The sequence below is a fragment of the Meles meles genome, chromosome 8 (genome assembly GCF_922984935.1).
Source record: "Meles meles chromosome 8, mMelMel3.1 paternal haplotype, whole genome shotgun sequence".
In the NCBI taxonomy this organism is placed as follows: Eukaryota; Metazoa; Chordata; class Mammalia; order Carnivora; family Mustelidae; genus Meles; species Meles meles.
In genome coordinates, this window is record NC_060073.1 from 99,755,460 (window position 1) to 99,777,773 (window position 22,314).

A 22,314-nucleotide genomic window follows, 5' to 3' on the forward strand; every position below is an offset into this window, starting at 1 on the left:
TACTTTCCTTTTTCAAGATTGCTTTTTCTATTGCTTTCTTTGAGGTTCCATACAAATTTTAGGATTGTTTGTTCTAGCTCTGTGTAAGATGCTGGTGGTATTTTGTGAGAGGTTGGATTAAATATGTAGTTTGCTTTGGGCCATACATTTAACATATTTGTTCTTCCAATCCACGAGCATGGAATATTTTTCCATTTGTTTTTGTCATCTTGTATTTCTTTTATCAGCGTTTCATAGTTTTCAGCATGCAGATCTTTTTACCTCTTTGGTGTGGTTTATTCCTAGGTATCTTATGGCTTATGGTGCAATCGTAAATGGGACTGATTCCTTGATTTTTGTTTTCTGCTGCTTCATCATTGGCAGATAGAAATGCAACAGATTTCTCTATATTGATTTTGTATCCTTCATCTTTAACTGAATTTTTGTGTCAGTTCCTGCAAATTTTTGGTGGATTCTTTGGGTTTTCTATGTAGCGTACTATGTTGTCTTCAAATAGTGAAATTTAGACTTCTTCCTTCTAGATTTGGGTGCCTTTTATTTCTTTTTGTTGTCTGATTACTGAGGCTAGGACCTCTAGTTCTGTGTTAAATATTAATGGTGAGAATAGACATCCCTGTCCCTGTTCCTGACTGTAAAGGAAATTCTATGTTTTCCCCCCATTGAGGATGGTATTATTTGTGGAGTTTCATAGAAGGCTTTTAATCTTGAGGTGTGTTCTCTCTACCCTAACTGGTTGCGGGTTTTTTTTTTTTTTTTTTAGATTTTATTTATTTCGCAGAGAGAGATCACAAGTAAGCAGAGAGGTAGGCAGAGAGGGTGGAATGCAGGCTCCCTGCTGAACAGAGAGCCCAATGTAGGGCTTGATCCTAGATTCTGAGATCATGACTTGAGCCAAAGGCAGAGGCTTAACCCACTGAGCCACCCAGGTGCCCCTGGTTGAGGGTTTTTATAAGGAATGGATTTTGTACTCTGTCAAGTGCTTTTTCTGCCTTTATTGAGAGGGTTATATGGTTCTTATCCTTTCTTTTATAAATGTGGTGTATCATGCTGGTTGTTTTGCAAATATTGTACTACCTCTGAAGCATAGGAATACATCTCACTTGATTATGATGAATGATTCTTTTAATGTACTGTTAGATTCTATTTGCTGATATTTTGTTGAGAATTTTTGCATCCATGTTCATCAGGGATATTGGCCTGGAGTTCTCTTTTTTAGTGGGGTTGTTGTCTAATTTTGGATTCAGAGTAATGCTAACCTCATAGAGGAATTTGTAAGTTTTCCTTGCATTTGTATTTTTTTTGAATAGTTTGTGAAAAATAGGTATTAACTTTTCTTTAATGTTTGGTAGAATTTCCCTTTGTAGCCACCTGGCCCTGAATTTTTGTTTTTTGGGAGATTTTTTTATTACTAATTCAATTTCTCTGTTGGCTATTCATCTGTCCCAGTTTTCTATTTCTTTGTGTTTCAGTATTCATAGCTTTTATATTTCTAGGAATTTATCCATTACTTCCAGATTGCCCAATTTGTTGGCATATAATTTTAAATAATATTCTCTTGTAATTCTTTGTTCTATAGTGTTGTTTCGAGTGTGCCTATATAATTCATGATTTTATTTGTTTTGGTCCTTTCTCTCTCTCTTTCTCTCTCTTTTTTTGATAAATCTGGCTAAGGGGTTGTCAATTTTATTTATTTTTTTCAAAGTACCAACTCCTGGTTTCATTGATCTGTTCTATTTTTATTGTTGTTGTTAATTTATTTGTTTCCATATCATTTATTTCTGCTCTAGCCTTTATTATTTCTCTTCTCCTACTGGCATTAGGCTTCTTTTATTGTTCTATGTCTAACTCCTTTAAATGTAAGGTTAGGTTTCATAGTTAAGACTTTTATTGTTTCTTGAGGTAGAAACTGTATTGCTATATATTTCCCTCTTATGACTATTTTCACTGCCTCCCAAAGGTTTTGTGTTTTCATTTTCATTTGTTTCCATGGTTTTTAAATTTCTTCTTTAATTTTCTGTTTGATCCATTCATTCATTCTTCAGTAATATGCTGTTTAACCTTCATATATTTGTGGTCTTTTCAATATTTTTCTTGCGGTTGACTTCAAGTTTCCATAGTGTTGTAATCAGAGAATATGCATGGTATAATCTCAGTCTTTTTGTATTTGCTGAGGCCTGATATGTGACTCAGTATGTGACCTATTCTGGAGAATGTCCCATGCACACTTCAAAGGAATGTGTATTCTGCTGCTTTAGGATGAACTATTCTGAATATATCAATTAAGTCCATCTGGTCTAATGTGTCCTTCAAAGGCATTGTTTCCTGTTTTATTTCCCGCTTAGATGATCTGTCCATTAATGTAAGGGGGGTGCTAAAGTCCCCTATTATTGTGTTATTATCAATGAGTTCCTTTATATTTGTTATAAATTGTTTGATATATTTGGGTGCTCAAATGTTGGGGCATAAATCTTTACAATTGTGAGATCATTGTTGGGTAGTTCCCTTTCTTATGATTTAATACTCTTTTTCATCCTGTGTTACATCTTTGGTTTAAAATCTAGTTTGTCCTTTATAGATCTTGGATATCAGCCCTTTATTTGTAGTGTCATTTGCAAATGTCTTCTCCCATTCCATGGGTTGCCTCTTTATTTTGTTGACTGCTTCCTTTGCTGTGTAGAAGCTTTTTATCTTCTTATCTTAACTTTATCTTAACTTCTTAAACTCAAAACCCAAAAACAAATAATCAAATCAAAAAATGGGCAGAAGACATGAACAGACATTTCTTCAAAGAAGACATACAAGTGGCTAACAGACACATGAAAAAATGTTCATCATCATTAGCCAACAGGGCAATTCAAATCAAAACCACACTGACATTGCTATTTGGCTTTCTTTTGATGTCCATATGCATGGAAATATCTCTTTATTCCCTTTTGTGTGTGGGTGTTTTTAGGTTTTAGTCTCTAAAATGAGACTCTAAATTGAGGTAGCAAATAGATAGGTCTTGTTTTTTTATCCATGACACACCTACATCTTTTGATTGGAACATTTAGTCCATTTACATTCTGAGTAATTATTGATAGATACGAATTTAGTGCCCTTTTCTTACTTGTTTTTTCATTGTTTCTGGAGATATTGTTTGTTCCTTTCCAATTTTTCTCACTTTTGTTCTTTCTTTCCAACTCAAATATTCCTCTTTAACGTTTCGTGCATTGCTGGTTTAGATCATGAACTCCTTTAGTTTTGTTTGTCTGGGAAACCCTTCATTTCTTCTTCTATTCTGAATGATAGCCCTGCTGGATACAGAATTTTTGGCTGCATTTTTTTTTCTCATTCAGCACGTGGAATAAACCATGCTATTTTCTTCTTGCTGTCATGTTTCTGTGGTGACATACGCTGCTAAACTTACTGGTCTTCCATTCCCTTCTTCTTTTGTCTTGCTGCCTTTAGGATTTTTTTCTTTATTACTGTATTTTGCAACTTTAGTTACAGTATGTTTTGGTGTTGATCTCCTTTTGTTGATTTTCTCTCTCTCTCTCTCTTTTTTTAATTTCGTTTCAGTGTTCCAGCATTCATTGTTTATTCACCACACCCAGTGCTCCATGCAATACGTGCCCTCCATAATACCCACCACCAGGCTCACCCACCCCCCACCCCTCCAAAGCACTCAGATTGTTTTTCACAGTCCACAGTCTCTCATGGTTTGTATCCCCCTCCAATTTCCCCCAAGTCCCTTCTCCTCTCCATCTCCCCATGTCCTCTGTGTTATTCCTTATGCTTCACAAGTAAGAGAAACCATATGATAATTGACTCTCTCTGCTTGACTTATTCCACTCAGCATAATCTCTTCCAGTCCCGTCCATGTTGCTACAAAAGTTGTGTATTCATCCTTTCTGATGGAGGCATAATACTCCATAGTATATATGGACCATATCTTCTTTATCCATTCATCCACTGAAGGGTATCTTGGTTCTTTCCACAGTTTGGTGATTGTGGCTATTGCTGCTATGAACATTGGGGTACCGATGGCCCTTCTTTTCACTACATCAGTATCTTTGGGGTAAATACTCAATAGTGCAATTGCAGGGAATTGGGAAGCTGTATTTTTAATTTCTTAAGGAATCTCCACTCTGTTTTCCTTTTGTTGATTTTGATGAGAATTCTCTGTGCCTCCTGAATTTAGATGCCTATTTCTTTCTCAGATGGGATGTCTCCAGATCTAATTTCCTCAAATAAACCTTCTGCCCCCTTTACCCTCTTTTCTTCTTCTGGTACTTCTATGACATGAATGTTATTATGCTGTATGGATTCACTGAGTTCCCAAAGTCTGCATTCATGATCCATTATTTTCTTTCCATCTTCTTTTCAGCTTCATTATTTTCCATAATTTTCTCTTCCATATAATTTTTTGGTTCCTCTGATTGATCCATCCTTATGCTCATTGCATTCAGTCAGTTTTGAATCTCTGTTATTGTATTTTCATTTCAGTCTGACTAGTTTTTAGATCTTTATCTTTGGAATAAGGGATTCCCCAGTGTCTTCTCTAGTTTTCTCAAACCAGGCTAGTATACTCTTAATTGTTGTTTTAAATCCTGGATCAGGCATATTACTTATATCTGTTTTGATTAGATCTCTGGCCGTGACCTTTATTTGTCCTTTCTTTTGGGATAAATTCCTCCATCTTGGCAGTTAGATGAGTAGGTCTCTGTCTTCCTATGTGGAAAGCCTATTATGTTTCCTATTCCTGAGAATGATTGGTTTATGAAGAGAATGTTATCTACTATTCAGGGTCTGGCATTCAGGAAGTGTCTCTGTTGTATGTTGTGTGCACTCTGCTGCTGTGTTTTGGCTATTCTTTCCTTCAGGTCAGTGCTTTGCAGAGTTTCTCCTTGCCTGTAGTGGGGAGTTTTTGGACCTTGGCTAGTGTATGGTGAGTTTTAACTAGAACTGCCTGCAGTTTTGCTTGATGGGAGGTTGAAGTGAAGGAAGAGAGCAGGAGTCCAGAGAAGGTCAATTTTGTTTTGGTCCATCTTGCTTCTCCCTTTTCCTTTCATTTTTCCAGCAGTCATGTTTGTATATGGTAGGACTAGCCTTCCCTTTCTCAGCTAAATTGTGTAGTATTTGCTCTATTTAGCTTATAAACCTCTAATAAAGGGAAGAGTTAGTGTTTCTCAGTATCGTGATAGACGTAAAGGCAGATTTTCTAGTTCCAGATTTGGTTAGGCTCAGCCCTCAGATATTCTTCTTTTGTAGGTCAAAATACTTTGGGACGAGCTGGCTTTTTCTCTAATGTAATCCTGTTTTTCTATACTTACAGATCCCCTTGGAGAATAATGGCTCCTACAAACTCCTCTCTTGTGACTGAATTCATCCTGGTGGGGCTGACAGACCTACCATATCTCCAGCTCCTCACTGTTCTGCTAGTTTCTACTCATGTATATGGTTACTGTGTTGGGAAATTTGGGCGTGATAATTTTAACCAGGCTGAACTCACACCTTCACACCCCCATGTGCTTTTTTTTCTTCGATTTATCCTTCATAGATCTCTGTTATCCTTTTGTGTTTACACCCAAAATGCTGACAAACGTCACGTCAAAGAAGAATATTATCTCCTACAGGGGATTCATGACCCAGTTTTACTTTTTCATTCTTTCTTTCTTTCTTCTTCTTCTTCTTCTTCTTTTTTTTTTTTTTTGCTATTTCTGAAGCTTATGTGCTGACATCAATGGCCTATGATCGCTATGTGACCATCTGTAACCCACTCTTATATAATGTTGCCATGTCCCCCAAAGTGTGTTCCATCCTTATGCTTGGTTCATACTTGGTGTCATTTTTGGATGCCATGGCTCACACAGGATGCATGCTGAGACTGACTTTCTGTGATGCAAACACCATCAACCATTATTTGTGTGACATGCTCTCTCTCCTCCAGCTCTCCTGCACGAGCACTTATATCAATGAGCTGGTGTCTTTCCTTGTGGTGGGCATAGATATCATTGTGCCCAGTGTTACCATCTTTGTCTCTTACAGTTTCATCCTGTCCAGCATCTTGTGCATCAGCTCCACTGAGGCAGGTCCAAAGCCTTCAGCATATCCAGTTCCCACATAATTGCTGTTTCTCTGTTCTTTGAATCAGGTGCATTTATGTATCTTAAACCATCTTCTGCTGGGTCTGTGGATGAAGGGAAAATCTCTTCTGTCTTTTTCACCAAAATGGTTCCTTTGATGAACCCTTTCATTTACAGCTAGAGAAAAAAAGATGTTAAACTTGCTCTGAGAAAAACTCAGAGTAGGAGAGTGTTTTGATCAGAATCATTGTCTGTGGGTGTAGTAATGGACTGCTATATTCTGTTTCTTTCATCAGAATAGTTTTAGGTGGGAGTGTTCATGTCCTATATCTTTCTTACCATAGTGAAGGAAATTTGAGTCATCTGTCAGTTTGTTTTCAGTTATTTTTTTTTAACTTGGTAAAATATACTTTACTGATGTTATATGACAAGTTAGGGCTCTCCAAGCCCCTCCTTTATAGGCATAAAGGATGGAAATTATATAGAGGTCAGGGTATTCTCAGCATGTATGTGGATATGTTGGGGCAAGGACTCCCAAGCAGCTGGGGGCCCTGCTCTTCCTCTTTTTATCTCTGGGGCTGGTCATCCACGGGGCTCTTACTCCTTGGAGGCCATGTGGCCCATAAAGTCCACCACCAGCCCTGTTCATGTCATACCAGGAAGTGAGCTTCACACAGTGATCATTGAATGTACTGCCAGGATCGACATGGAAGGTGGAAGAGTGAGCATCACTATTAAAGCCTGAGGAGACAACCTGGTCCTCAGTGGAGCCCAGGATGTCCTTGAAGGGGCCCTCCCATTCCTGCTTCATCACCTTCTTGATGTCATCATATTAGGCAGCTTTCTCTAGGTGGCAGATCAGGTCTACAACTGACAATTTAGGGGTGGAAACATGGAAGGCCATGCAGAGAGTTTCCTATTCAGCTCAGAGACTGCACAGCATACTTAGCATCAGAATCACCCCATTTGATGTTGGTGGGCTCTCACTCCTGGAAGATCGAGATGGGCTTTGCTTTGATGCCAGGATTCCTGTTCTCAACCATGACTGTATCTTTGAGTTGTCCTGGTTGGAATTATACTGGAATGTGTAGATTATGTACTTGAGGTCAAATGAAGGAGTCTTTAATGATGACAGTGTCCACTTTGTCAAGTTAAAAGCAGCCCTGGTGTCCAGGTGCCCAATATGGCCAAATCCACTTATTCCAACCTTCATCATTGAGTTTGGGGATAGTGCTGTAACTGCACCAGAAGATGTGGCTATGTGTCAGACAGGGAGGAGGAAAGTCCACTTTCTTAATGATAGATCTTCCTTCCTCATAATTTTCATGATGTCTTCTGCTTTTTACCACTTTAACCATTGAGAAATGAGGTTAATCAATAAATTTATCCTTGTTTTTCACATTGTCATTATGGAACTTGTTTTTTTCTCTTGGAAAGGATAAACAGTTCTGTAAATGATCATGTAAAGTAACAGTATGGTGATCTTGTACCTATGTGGGGTTTCTTATACTGTGCTATTGGATTCAGGAATCAGATAATTTGTACTCCTGTCTGTACACTTCCTTTGCCTATAATGTGTCTCTTTGAAATGTCACTGTTTCACAGATATGGCAGTTTTCAGAACATCCATAAAATATAATCCACTTCCAGCTAAATGCTATGTGTTAAGCATCTCTTGACAGAGGTTTCATATTTACCATAGGAAACACAAGTGATTCTCAATATACATTTATTGCATAGGCATGATACTGAAGCTGAGAAAAGTTCATGAATTACATCATACAGCTTATTAAGAAAACATCTAGATAAAGTGTAGCCTCCTAATTTTAAGTCTACTGCTCTTTCAAATATACTTTTTGTCTACTTCATTTTATTATTTTTATTTTTTTATTTTTATTTTTTTAGAGATGCACAAAGAGCAAAAGTTTAATATACCAAAGACACTGTTGTTTGATGCAATTAATGTCAATATTTGGGACAATTTTTAAGGTTTTCAAGAAAAATGGCATTAATAATAGCTCTGTACACTATTTAAAATAAAAAAAAGAAAGCATCTTTATACCATATTTTCACAAACTTTCTAAAGACAGCAAATCTGTGCTCAGTTGTTTTTCCTTTGCTTTAAAATAAGCTATCAGTAATTCTAAACCAGTCTAAAATAAGATGGACTGTTAATGAATGAAATCTAAGCATCTGTACTTGCAAAAATGTTTTGCAATGAGTCCTTGGCCTAAGGAGACTAGAGTTAGTTTATTTCAATAACCCTAAAATATGAGAACATTTTTTATTTTGAAAGTTGACTGTGCTTTGTTGGCTTACACATGAATATCCCTCAGGGTAATGGTTGCTTTAGGAAAATAGTGTGATAGTTCTTTTTCTTGTTAAAGAGTAGTCCTATTAGGCTAGGCTAGTTGAGAGATGATTGATTGAAACAGGGAGCTTTTTGCAAATTAATTTAAAAAATATTTTAGAATGTCTGAATCTAGTAATTCAGAGACAAGGGCATGGGAGAAAAAGGAACCTAGCACCAAACATTAGGCCAGGACCCAAAAACCACATGGACAATAAACAAGAAATCTCTCTGTAGGAAAGGACTATGAGGTTTCATCTGACTTCGTTTCCTGCTCTTTGGAGTACTGCAGCTCCGCCCCCCACCCCATGTCCATACAGCTGTGATAAAACTTACAATGCACAATGATCCTACATTAGGGAATGAAGGCCAAAAGGCCAGATTGGTCTCCACATTTATGAGAAACCAGGAACACAGAGGACAGGAGCTTAAATAGTGTTTGGTATTCAAAATTCAAATCAAGATGAAGGGATTTAGAACGCAAATGATGGAGAAAAGACATCTCTTTTTGTGACTCTTCCTTTCTAGAAGGCTGTAGAAATATTATGGGGACCACAGGATTTCTCTGGGTAGGATAAAAGCACAAGTCATTTGATATTTAAACCAGGTGATGGGAGGGCACATGTTGTGATGAGCACTAGATATAATACACAATTAATGAATCATTGAACACTACATCAAAATCTAATGATGTACTATATGGTGGCTAACTGAATATAATAAAAAACAGATAAAGTAGCAAGGCTAGAGGACCTGGAAACAGCTAAATCTGTCCTGTGTTCGTTGGCTTCCATGTGCTGCTTCCATATGGATTTTAAGTTACAAAAACTGTGAAATAGGAGCTGAGAGAGCAAAGACAACTTGAAAGAAACATTTGGTGGATAAACCAAATTGTGACAATTTCTTTTCTGGAATAGGATGTCGGAATTTTTTTTTTTTTGAGGAAAAAATTATTGGCTACATTAAAAACCCTTAATCCTAAATTTTGCACCTGAAGCCAGTATTACACCATATATTAACCAATAGAATTTTACTCTTTTTATTTATTTATTTATTTATTTATTTATTTATTTATTATTTTTCTTTTTTACAATTTTTTTTTCTTTTCAGCGTAACAGTATTCATTGTTTTTGCACCACACCCAGTGGTCCATACAATACGTGCCCTCCTTAATGCCCACCACCTGGCTCCCCCAACCTCCCACTCCCCGCCCCTTTAAAACTCTCAGGTTGTTTTTCGGAGTCCATAGTCTCTCATGGTTCACCTCCCCTTCCAATTTCCCTCAACTCCCTTATCCTCTCCATCTCCCCATGTCCTCCATGTTATTTGTTATGCTTCACAAATAAGTGAAACCATATGATAATTGACTCTCTCTGCTTGACTTATTTCACTCAGCATAATTCTTCTAGTCCCATCCATGTTGCTATCCTGAAGGTGTTCCAAAAAATTGAAGCAGAAGGAAAACTTCCAGGCTCTTTTTATGAAGCCAGCATTACCCTGATCCCCAAACCAGGCAAAGACCACACCAAAAAGGAGAATTTCAGACCAATATCACTGATGAATATGGATGCTAAGATTCTCAACAAGATCCTAGCAAACAGGATCCAACAGCACATTCAAAAGATTATCCACCATGACCAGGTGGGATTCATCCCTGGGTTACAAGGATGGTTCAACATTCACAAATTAATCAATGTGAGAGAACAAATCAATAAGAGAAGAGAGAAGAACCACATGGTCCTCTCAGTTGATGCAGATAAAGCATTTGACAAAATCCAGCATCTGTTCCTGATGAAAACGCTTCAAAGTATAGGGATAGAGGGAACATTCCTAACTTCATAAAATCTATGAAAGACCCCAGCAAATATCATCCTCAATGGGAAAAAGCTTGCAGCCTTCCCACTGAGATCAGGAACATGACAAGGATGCCCACTCTCACCACTCTTGTTCAACATAGTATTAGAAGTCCTAGCAACAGCAATCAGACAACAAAGAGAAATAAAAGGTATCCAAATTGGCAAGGAAGAAGTCAAATTCTCTCTCTTCTCAGATGACCTGATTCTTTCTACGGAAAACCCAAAAGACTCCACCCCCAAACTACTAGAACTCATACAGCAATTCAATAACGTGGCAGGATACAAAGTCAATGTACAGAAATCAGTGGCTTTCTTATACACTAACAATGAAAATACAGAAAGGGAAATTAGAGAATCGATTCCATTTACTATAGCACCAAGAACCATAAGATAACTGGGAATAAACCTAACCAAAGAGGTAATGGATCTGTACTCGAAGAACTACAGAACACTCATGAAAGAAATTGAAGATAACCAATAGAATTTAAATAAAAACTTGAAACCAATTTTAAAAACCCTTAATCCTTAATCAAGTTATGATTTTTCTAAGAAAACTTCAATAATAGTTAATATTCTACCAGTTTTCAAATTTTCACTCAAGATGTGGGTATTGTGAAATTTAATGCAGCTGGCTTGTTGGCTTATTTGCTTTTTTTAAAAGCCTTGTTTTTGTTTTTGTTTTTGTCGTTGTTTGTTTGTTTTTTGAAGATTGAAAAGGTTTATTTCAGAGAATTGGCACCCAAGGGCTGCCACAATTGTTGACATTCCAGGGGACGAGAAACATAAAAACACTCTTAAACATGACTTGGTTCTAATCTCAAGACATCTAGTCATCAAATAGTTGTTTGGCATCATTAAAACTTTGACTTAATGGTTTATTTATTTATTTTAAAAATAATTTATTCATTTTTTCTTTCAGGCCAATGTGTTCACAAAGAAAAATTAATTTATTTTAATTGAAGTATGGTTAACATAAATATATTAGTTTCATTCATATGATGTTGCAATCTGACATTAATATATATTATGAAGTGTTCACCAGGACACATGTAGTTACCATATGTCACCATGTAGTCACTGACTTATGGTTTTAAATGACCTCTCACACTGTATAGTGTTCTATAGTTTTCAGTGTACTGATCCTGTACCTCTTTGGAAGTTTTTTCCTAGGTATTTTAGGCTTTGGTGCAATTGTAAGTGGGATTGATACCTTGATTTCTCTTTCTGCAGCTCATTATTTGTGTACAGAAATGCAACAAATTTCTCTACATTGATTTTTATATCTGCTCTTTTAACTGAATCTGTGTATCAGTGCTACAAATTTTTTGGTGGAGCCTTTTACGTTTTCTATGTGGAGTATCATGTCATGTGCACATAGTGAATTTTGACTTCTTCCTTACAGGTTTTAGATGCCTTTTATTTCCTTTTGTTGTCTGATTGGTGAGGCTAAGACTTGCAGTAGTATGTTAAATATGGTGAGAGTGAATATCCCTGTGTTGTCCTGACCATAGAGGAAAAGCTCTCGATTTCCCCCCCATTGAGGATTATATTAGCTGTGGATTTTTCATACATGGCCTTTATTATTCTGAGGTAAATGAACTCTACCTCTACTTTCTTGAGGGTTTTTATCATGAATGGTTATTATATTTTGTTAAATGCTTTTTCTGCATCAGTTGAAAGGATCTTATCCTTTCTTTTATTAATGTGGTATATCATGTTCATTGATTTGGAAATATTGAACCACCCTTACAAACCAGGAATAAATCCTACTTGATTATGGCAAATGGTTTTGTTGTTGTTGTTGTTGTTGTTGTTTTTAATGATTGTTTTAAAGTACTTTTTCAATTAGGGGTGCCAGGGTGGCTCAGTTGGTTAAACATCCATCTCCTGATTTCTGCTCTGGTCATGATCTCAGGGTCATGAGATCAAGACCTGAGTCAGGCTCTATGCTGGACTGATAGTCCGATAGAAATTCTTCCTCTTCCTCTGCCCCTCCCAGCACTTGAGCTCCTTCTTTCTCTTTTTCTTTCAAATAAATAAATAAATGTTTAAAATACTGTAGGATTAGATTTGCTAGAATTTTTTTTTCTCTTTTTTTAATTTTTATTTATTTTATTTTATTTTATTTTTTTTTCCATTTTATTTATTTTTTCAGCGTAAAAGTATTCATTCTTTGCTAGAATTTTGTTGAGAATTTTTGCATCCATGTTTATCAGATATATTGGTCCATAATTCTCTTTTTTAGTGGAGACTTTGTCTGGTTTTCATATCAGGGCCATGCTGGCCTCATAGAATGAATTTGGAAGTTTTCCTTCCATTTCTATATTTTGGAATACTTTGAGAAGTATAGGTATTAACTCTTCTATAAATGTTTAGCAGAATTCCTCTGGACTTTTGTTTGTTGGAAAATTTTTTATTACTGATTGAATTTCCATGCTGGCTATCAGTCTATTCAAGTTTTCTATTTTTTCAAGGCTCAGTTTTTGTAGTTTATATGTTTCTAGGAATTATGTCTTTTTCTAGGTTGTCCAAGTTGTTGACATATAATTTTTCATAATGTTCTTATATAATGTTCATATATAATGCAATAGTTTGTATTTGTATTTCTGTAGTGTTGTTATTTCTCCTCTCTAAGATTTTATTTACTCACTTCCCTTCTTTTTTTTTCTTTTTTCTTTTTTGTTATGTTCTGGTTAGCCAGTATATAGTACATCATAAGCTTTTTTTTTTTCCTTAATAATGTTTTCATTTGCAAATTTTATTGAATTCATCAATGTCAATCAAGAAAAGACACCATGCTCAAAGGCTGGAAGTGATAGGACCCAACGAGAATTTCTTTTTATTTTTTTTTATTTTTTTCCCATTTTATTTATTTTTTCAGTGTAACAGTATTCATTGTTTTTGCACAACACCCAGTGCTCCATGCAAAACGTGCCCTCCCCATTACCCACCACCTGTTCCCCCAACCTCCCACCCCTGACCAAACTATGGAAAGAACCTAGATGTCCATCAACAGATGAATGGATAAAGAAGATGTGGTATATATACACAATGGAATACTATGCAGCCATCAAAAGAAATGAAATCTTGCCATTTGTGACGATGTGGATGGAACTAGAGCGTATCATGCTTAGTGAAATAAGTCAATCGGAGAAAGACAACTATCATATGATCTCCCTGATATGAGGACATGGAGAAGCAACATGGGGGGTTAGGGGGATAGGAGAAGAATAAATGAAACAAGATGGGATTGGGAGGGAGACAAACCATAAATGACTCTTAATCTTACAAAACAAACTGGGGGTTGCTGGGGGGAGGTGGGATTGGGAGAGGGGGAGGGGGCTATGGACACTGGGGAGGGTATGTGCTATGGTGAGTGCTGTGAAGTGTGTAAACCTGGCGATTCACAGACCTGTACCCCTGGGGATAAAAATACACTATATGTTTATTAAAAAGAAAAAAAATTGGAAGGGGAGGCGAACCATAAGAGACTATGGACTCTGAAAAACAACCTGAGGGCATCATAAGCTTTTGATGTATTCTTCAATGATTCATTAATTGTGTAAAGCACCCAGTGCTCATTGCATGTGCCCTCCTTAAAGCCATCACCTGTTTACCCCACCTTCACCCCCCTTCATTCTGTAACCCTCAGTTTGTTTCTCAGAGTCAAGAGTCTGTAATGGTTTGTCTTTCTCTCTGATTTCTTCCATTCAGTTTTTCCTCCCTTCCCCTATGGTCCTCCATTGTATTCCTATGTTCCACAAATAAGTGAAACCATATGATAGTAGTCTTTCTCTGTTTAACTTATTTAACTTATCATGATGCCCTCCAGTTTCAGTCATGTCAATACAAATGGTGGGTATTCATCCTTTATGATGGCTGAGTAATATTCCATTGTATATATGGACCACGTCTTCTTTTTTTTTTAAGATTTTATTTATTTATTTGACAGAAAGAGATCACAAGTAGATAGAGAGGCAGGCAGAGAGAGAGAGAGAGAGAGAGAGGGAAGCAGGCTCCCTGCTGAGCAGAGAGCCCGATGCAGGACTCGATCCCAGGACCCTGAGATCATGACCTGAGCCGAAGGCAGCGGCTTAACCCACTGAGCCACCCAGGTGCCCCAAGGACCACGTCTTCTTTATCCATTAATCTAGTGAAGGGCATCTCAGCTCCTTCCTCAGTTAGGGTAGTGTGGAAATTGCTGGTATGAACATTGGGGTACATGTGCCCCCTTTTTTCATTACATCTGGCAAGGGAGTTTACAATTTTATTAATTTTTTCAAAGAGTCAACTCTTGGTTTCATTGATCTGTTCTGTTGTTTTATGTTTTTTAAAAAAATAATTATTTATGTATTTATTTACTTATTTATCATTTAAATTCAATTAGCCAAACATATAATACATCATTAATTTTTGATATTTGTAGTTTCTATATCATTTATTTCTATCTAATCCTTATTATATCTCTTCTGCTAGCTTTTGGCTTCATTTATTCTTTTTTTCTAGATCCTTTAGGTATAAGGTTTGGTTGTTTATTTGAGGTTTTTCTTGCTTCTTGATGTAGGCCTGTACTGCTATATACTTCCCTCTTATGACCACTTTTGCTACATCCCAAAGGTTTTGGACAATTGTGTTTTCGTTTTCATTTGTTCTCATATACTTTTTAATTCATTTTGATTTCCAGGTTGACCCATTTGTCATTAAGTAGCATGCTTTTTAACTTCCACGTATTTGTGGTCTTTCTGAATTTTTTCTTTTGGTTGATTTCATGTTTCATAACATTCTGGTCAGAAAATATGCATGGTGTAAAAATCAATTTTTTTGTAGTTGTTGAGGCCTGATTTGTGACCTAGTATGTGATATGTTCTGGAGAATGTCCCAGGTGCACTTGAAAAGAATGTGTATTCTGCCACTTTAGGGTGAAATATTCTGAATATATCAGCTAAGTTAATATGGTCCAGAGTGTTCTTCAAACCCATTATTTCCTTGTTGATTTTCCTCAAATGATCTGTCCATTGATATAAGTGGGGTGTTAAAGTCCCCTACTATTATTGTATTATCATCAATGAGTTCCTTTATGTTCGTTATTGTTCAATGTATGTGGGTGTTCAGATGTTTGGGCATAAATCTGTACAATTGTAAGATCATTGTTGGATAGACCCCTTTATTATGGTATAGTGCCCTTCTTCATCCTGTGTTATAGTCTTTGGTTTAAAATCTAGTTTGTCTGATAAAATTATTGTTCTGTGGGTTTCTTTGAGATCCATTTGCATAGTAAATATTTTCTATCCTCTCAGTTTCAATCTGTAGGTGTCTTAGGTTTAAAATGAGTCTCTACAAGGAGGCAGCATATAGATGGATCTTATTTTTTTAATCCATGATGACACCTTATTACATGCTTTGATTAGAACATTTAGTCCATTTACTTTCAGAGTTATTATTGATAGATATGAACTTAGTGTTATTTTATTACTTGTTTGTCATCATTTCTGGAGATTTTCTCTGTTCCTTTCTAGTCTTTGTCACTTTTGGTCTTTCTTTCCCAGTCAGAGTCTCCTGTAATATTTCTTGCAGTCCTGGTTTAGTGGTCATGAACTCCTTAGGTTTTGTTTGTCTGGGAAACTCTTTCCTCTCCTTCTATTCTGAATGATAGCTTTCTTGTACAGACTCTTCTTGCCTGCAGTTTTTTCCATTCAGCATGGAGAATATATCATGCCACTTCCTTCTGGCCTTCCAAGTTTCTCTTGAGAGATCTTCAGCTATCCTTATGTGTGTTCCTTTATAAGTTAGGGGCTTCTTTTGTGTTGATGCTTTCAGAATTTCAGTTCAGTAAACTAGAGCATGGATAAGTAGTTGACCCTTGGTCTTTGTATATATGTACTCATTATCCAGTTTTTATGGGTTTGATCTTTGTATAAATTGGTCACAGTATTGGGAAGTTGCCATGATTTGGTAATTTTTCAGCCTTTTTTTTCTTTGAATATGTTTTCTGATTCTTCCTAACTCTCTTTTGCTGGGGTTGCTGAAATGCATATATTGATCCACTTGGTAGCATCCAATAAGTACCTCAGACTTTCTTCAATATTTTCTGTTCTTTTTCATTTTGCCCTTCTTTTTTTTTTTTAAAGATTTTATTTATTTATTTGACAGACAGAGATCACAAGTAGGGAGAGAGGCAGGCAGAGAGAGAGAGAGAGGAGGAAGCAGGCTCCCTGCCTAGCAGAGAGCCCAACGTGGGACTCGATCCCAGGACCCTGGGATCATGACCTGAGCAAAAGGCAGAGGCTTTAACCCACTGAGCCACCCAGGCGCCCCTCATTTTGCCCTTCTGACAGAATAATTTATAGTGATCTTTAATCAAATTCATGATCCTCTCTTTTGTTCTATCTCATTTGCTCTTGAACCCCTCTGCTGAATTTTTTGGTTCAGTTATGTATTCTTCAGCTCCATGATTGCTGTTTAGTAGTTTTAAATTGTCTGTCTCTCTATGAAATTTTTCTCTTGGTTTGTGTATTGTTCTCTGACTCTAGTGAGCATCTTATGACACTCATTTTAATTCTCTGTCAGATAAATCACATATTTTCATTTCATCAATATCAGTTTGGAGATTTCTTTTATTGCTTTTTGAATGTATTTCAACTTGCATCCATTTTCATTGGCTCTCTGCATAGGTGTCTGCACATTATACAGAACACCCATCTGTCCTAACATTCATGGACTGGCCTGGGATTAGATAAGGTAGCACCACCAAGCCTGGTCAGAGACTTTGGAGGCCTCTCAATTTGGTGCCATCTAAACCTGTTTCTTTGTTCTGAGTTGCAGGACCCCTGCATTCCTATGCCCCCTGCATCCATCCATACTGTGCTCTGTTGGGTCTGTGTTCTAAAACAAGCAACACTGAAGTAATTTCCTTAGGGAGCTCAGAGATAACTTGTGTTACTAGATGCATAGTGCACATTTTATTCTCACCAGGGAGAAGCTGTAAGAAAGGGTTTTCATTTGCTTGTTCTATACTGAGACAGGGGAAGGAGCTCTGGTGATTTCCAGCCCAAACCACCATCTTTTTTTGTATCTTTCCATGGACAACTGGTGTCTTGTATCCCCTCTGCTTTCTGACACAGACTATCTAGAATCCAGTCTTCTGTATACACGTAGTAAATGTTGGGGCATTGGATACATGATGCAATTCTTTCCCTCCGCAGGGACAATATAGTAACTGGGAGGTTTTGTCCCAATTTGAAGGTGATGTGCAAGGAAAAGTGTTACAACAAGAGGAAAGCTAGAATTTTCCTGGCAGTTCCAATATGACTAGATTCATGCTTTAACTGGGAACAGGACTATTTTAACCACTGTTCAGATTTCTTATATAGAGAATATGTACATGGAATGTTTCTGAATCCGTGTGTTCATGGAGGATTGGAGGGAATAGGGCTATCTCTTCTGCCATCTTGCTGAACAAGAAATTGGAATTTATTTTTGGGTCCCCTTGGGGGATGTGCAATACCTACACTGGAGGGAAACCTTGAGTAAAATTTTGAATCTCTATAGAATTAGAGACACCTTGTTGTCCTTTGTGTAAATACATCCCCTCAATACCCTATTACATCAGAAACCATTCCCTGTGGAAGAGACCCAGTAAGCTTCTGACCTGTTTATAATTGAGTGCATTATACCATTTCACTCACCTGAAATTTTCTGCCAAATGACAATACTAAAGGCTGTTTATTTTGGTCTGCTGCTTAAGAGGACTCATAATCAGAAATTATTATGTGTAGTTCAGAAGGATTTCCAAGACACATCAGAAATTAATTGTGGGCTGCTTGCTCACAGACTCAAAAGAAGCAAAAGTTTGGTGACTAAATTGCCATTTCAGGATCACAGGGATAATACTAGCAAGGAAAGACCAAGGTGTTCTTGCCTTTGGAGGGTGAGTTTCTGAATTCTACTTATACTCATGTATTCCTTTTGTGATGGAAGTCCAGAGATTTAAGATATGCCAGTTTCTTCCAAGTATTTGCAGTTCTCAGACTCATGTGAAATTGGTAGAAGCACCTGTTTAGGGGAGGATGGTGGTGCAGGGAAGTTTCAGAGTCATTATTAGGTTTCAAAGGTGCAATTTGTTGGCAGTTCCATGCACAGAATTTTCACTTCTGTATATTTTTAGTTTTTATTCTGTGACATGGGGCAGGAACTTAAACTCTCCTAGACTCTCTGGTCCTTTATTTTTGGATAAGAAACAACATTCTTCATTCCCACCACACCACATCAAAACTCCATTATAGACCAGCACAAGGTTGGTGGGGTGGCTGACTCCATTTTACTGGTTAGGGGAGGAATCATGTGGTCAAAGAAATGAAATAAGAGGAGGTGATTCTCTTCCGGTCCAATCTTCTCCCTTAACCTTTGGTTTTCACAGCAGTCTAGTTGGCATATGGAAGCACTGGCCTACAAACCGTAGGCCAGATTTTGAATGTGCTTGCTTCTACAGTTTATAAAGACTGTAATCAAGGAATGTCTATATCACTCAATTCACGATAATGACAAAGCAGATTCTGTGGATCCAGTTTGGGGTAGTCTCAAATATTCCCAGTACAAACCCAACTTCTGTGAGAGGAGATATGGTGGGAAATGTTGAATTGTTCTCTGTGTAACTTTTCTCCTATGTTCACAGATCCCCTTAGAGAAAAATGCCTCCTGAAAATGCTTCCTTTGTGACTGAATTCATTCTTGTGGGGCTAACAGACTTACCAGATCTCCAGCTCCCCCTGTTCTGCCTGTTTCTACTCATGTATGTGGTCACTGTGTTGGGAAATTTATGCTTGATAACTCTAATCCTGTTGAATGCACACCTGCACACCCCCATGTACTTTTTCCTCTTCAATTTGTCCTTCATAGACCTCTGTTATTCTTCTGTGTATACACCCAAAATGCTGATTAACTTCATATCTAAGAAAAATATTATCTCCTACAGGGGATGCATGACCCAGCTTTACTTTTTCTGTGGTTTTGGCATTTCTGAAGCTTATGTGCTGACATCAATGGCCTATGATCGCTATGTGGCCATCTGTAACCCACTCTTATATAATGTTGCCATGTCCCCCAAAGTGTGTTCCATCCTTATGCTTGGTTCATACTTGGTGTCATTTTCGGGTGCCATGGCTCACACAGGATGCATGCTGAGACTGACCTTCTGTGATGCAAACACCATCAACCATTATTTGTGTGACATTCTCCCTCTGCTCCAGCTCTCCTGCACCAGCACCTATGTGAATGAGCTGGTGGTTTTCATTGTGGAGGGCATCAATGTGATTGTGCCCAGTGTCACCATCTTTGTCTCCTATGGTTTCATCCTGTCCAGCATCCTGCGCATCAGCCCCACTGAGGGCAGGTCCAAAGCTTTCAGCACGTGCAGCTCCCACATAATTGCTGTTTCTCTCTTCTTTGGATCCAGTGCATTTATGTATCTTAAACCATCTTCTGCTGGGTCTATGGATGAGGGAAAAATCTCCTCTGTCTTTTATACCAATGTGGTTCCCATGATGAACCCTTTCATTTACAGCTTGAGAAACAAAGACATTAAACATGCTGTGAAGAAAACTCTAAATCAGATACAGTTTTGACCAGAATCATTGCCTGTCCATGTAGTTCATTACACGTGGACGATTCTGTGTGTTTAAATAAAAGTAATTTTAGTGGGAATCTTCCTGACCTTTTTTACTAACATGGTAAAAGAAGTTTGAGTCTCACAATTTATTCTTAGTCTTTATGAAGTAGTTCTTCTCTACCTCACCAATGCCACAATATCTTCTCCATGTTTTTGTTCTGTTTACTAATAGCACTAAGTAAGAAACATGTTGTCTCTCTTTCCCATTTTCATTTTGAACTTGTTTTTTCCTCTGGAACATGACGAATTATTTTTAAAGGATTAAAATAGGTAACACTACTATGTGAAATTATATTATTGGGGTGTTCTTATCTGCCACTTGGTATTACAATATGTGTCAGATACTCTATACTCCCATTTTCCATCCTCCAATTGGGACGAATATGTCCACTTTAAGTGCTAGATGTTGAAGATTCCATAAGGGCAATCAAATTTAACCCATTTTGCATATGCACACATCAGGTAACAAGAGTTTTGTTGGCAGATTTTTCTTTTTACCTTTGTACAGTCAAACCAACACATAACTGTTCAGAAAAAAAATTTATTGTATGGCTGGGTAAGTGAAGCTCAGAGTAATTAGATTTACCTAAAGTCACACAGGTTTATCAAGTAAGAATTTAGACTAAATGATTAGCCTCTAACTTCATGTCTTCTACTCTTTGTAGTCTATTTTGCTCTTCTTTATTATTATTTTTTCTTTTAGTTTCAAGTTTTTATTTAAATTCCAGTTAGTTAGCATACAGTGTTGTGTTAGTTTCAGGTGTAGAATTTCAGGATTTATCACACACATCAAACACCCAGTGCTCATCACAAGCAGTTCCCTCCTTAATCAACATCTCCCATTTATATTATTTCCCTGCCTACCTGCCCTCTAGCAATCTGTTTGCTGTATTTAGTCAAGAATCTGTTTTATGGTTTGCCTCTCTTCCCTCCACCACATTCATTTGTTTTTTCAAATTCACTTATAAGTGAAATCATATGGTATTTGTCTTTCTCTCATTGTCATATGTCACTAAGGATAATACTCTCTAGGTCCATGCATGTCTTGGCAAATGTCAAGATTTCATTCTTTTTATGGCTAATATTCGTATACATATATGAATATTCATTCATTCATACATATGAACATATATATATTCAAATATATATTATATATGTATATTCATGTATATATGTATATATATGTACACACACACACACACATGGCTTCCTCTCTATTGTCATCCTCACCAACATCTGTTGTTTCCTCTGTCGTTGATTTTATCCATTCTGACAGGTGTGAGGTGATAACTTATTATAGTTTTGATTTGTATTTCCCTGATGATGAGTGATGTTGAACATTTTTTCCTGTGTCTGCTAGTCATCTGTATGTCTTCTTTGGAAAAATGGATACTGTTTAACTGAACTTTCTAGAACACCAGTCAAGGAATTTAATAGGTTAAAGAAACCCAATTTTGACAATTTCTTTTCTGGTATAGGATACTGGATTATTTTTATTTTGAGAAAACACAAACAGATGACTCCTTCAAAAATCCTTAGTCCCTTATTATGCCTCCATCAGAAAGGATGAATCCCCAATTTTTGTATCAACATGGATGGGACTAGAAGAGATTATGCTGAGTGAAATAAGTGAAGCAGAGAGAGTCAATTATCATATGGTTTCACTTATTTGTGGAGCATAACAAATAACATGGAGGACATGGGGAGATGGAGAGGAGAAGGGAGTTGAGGGAAATTGGAAGGGGAGATGAACCATGAGAGACTATGGACTCTGAAAAACAACCTGAGAGTTTTGAAGGGGCGGGGAGTGGGAGGTTGGGGGAGCCAGGTGGTGGGTATTATGGAGGGCACATATTGCATGGAACACTGGCTGTGGTGCATAAACAATGAATTCTGTTACACTGAAAAGAAATAAAAAAAATCCTTAGTCCTTAATCAGGTGACAATTTAAATATTTCTAACTTTAATAATATTTACTACTTTATCTGTTTTCTAATTACCACTCAAGATTTAGGTATTGTTAAATTTAGCATAACTGTTTTGTTGGCTTGTTTTTGTATTAGATGCTTGATATCACTAAAACCTTGACTATGATTTAATATTTATGTTTAAAAACAATTTATTTTTAATTGACATATAATTTATATATAATATTCTATTAGTTTCATGCATAGAACATAGTGATCTGACATTTATATGCACTATCGAATGCTTTCCATGATAAATTTAGTTGCCATCTGTCACCATGCAGTCACCAACTTATAGTTTTAAATGACCTCTCACAGCACTTCCCCTGGCCTCCATATCAACATGCTTGATTTTCCTCTAACAAGTTCCATTTATATAAAATAGTTGGTTTTGGTTGTAGTTTTTGTT

The 22,314-nt window shown here is 36.9% G+C and overlaps 1 protein-coding gene and 1 pseudogene across 1 annotated transcript; both read left to right on the forward strand.

Annotated features, from left to right (window-relative positions):
* The first annotated feature begins 5,439 nt into the window (after positions 1–5,439).
* On the forward strand, positions 5,440–6,249 carry LOC123948823 (annotated as a pseudogene).
* An 8,898-nt stretch (positions 6,250–15,147) lies between these two features.
* On the forward strand, positions 15,148–19,894 carry LOC123948947 (olfactory receptor 8B3-like). Its single transcript, XM_046016166.1, has 2 exons — positions 15,148–15,156; positions 18,956–19,894. The coding sequence occupies exons 1-2, from the start codon at positions 15,148–15,150 to the stop codon at positions 19,892–19,894; spliced, it is 948 nt and encodes a 315-aa protein (XP_045872122.1).
* Positions 19,895–22,314: the final 2,420 nt, after the last annotated feature.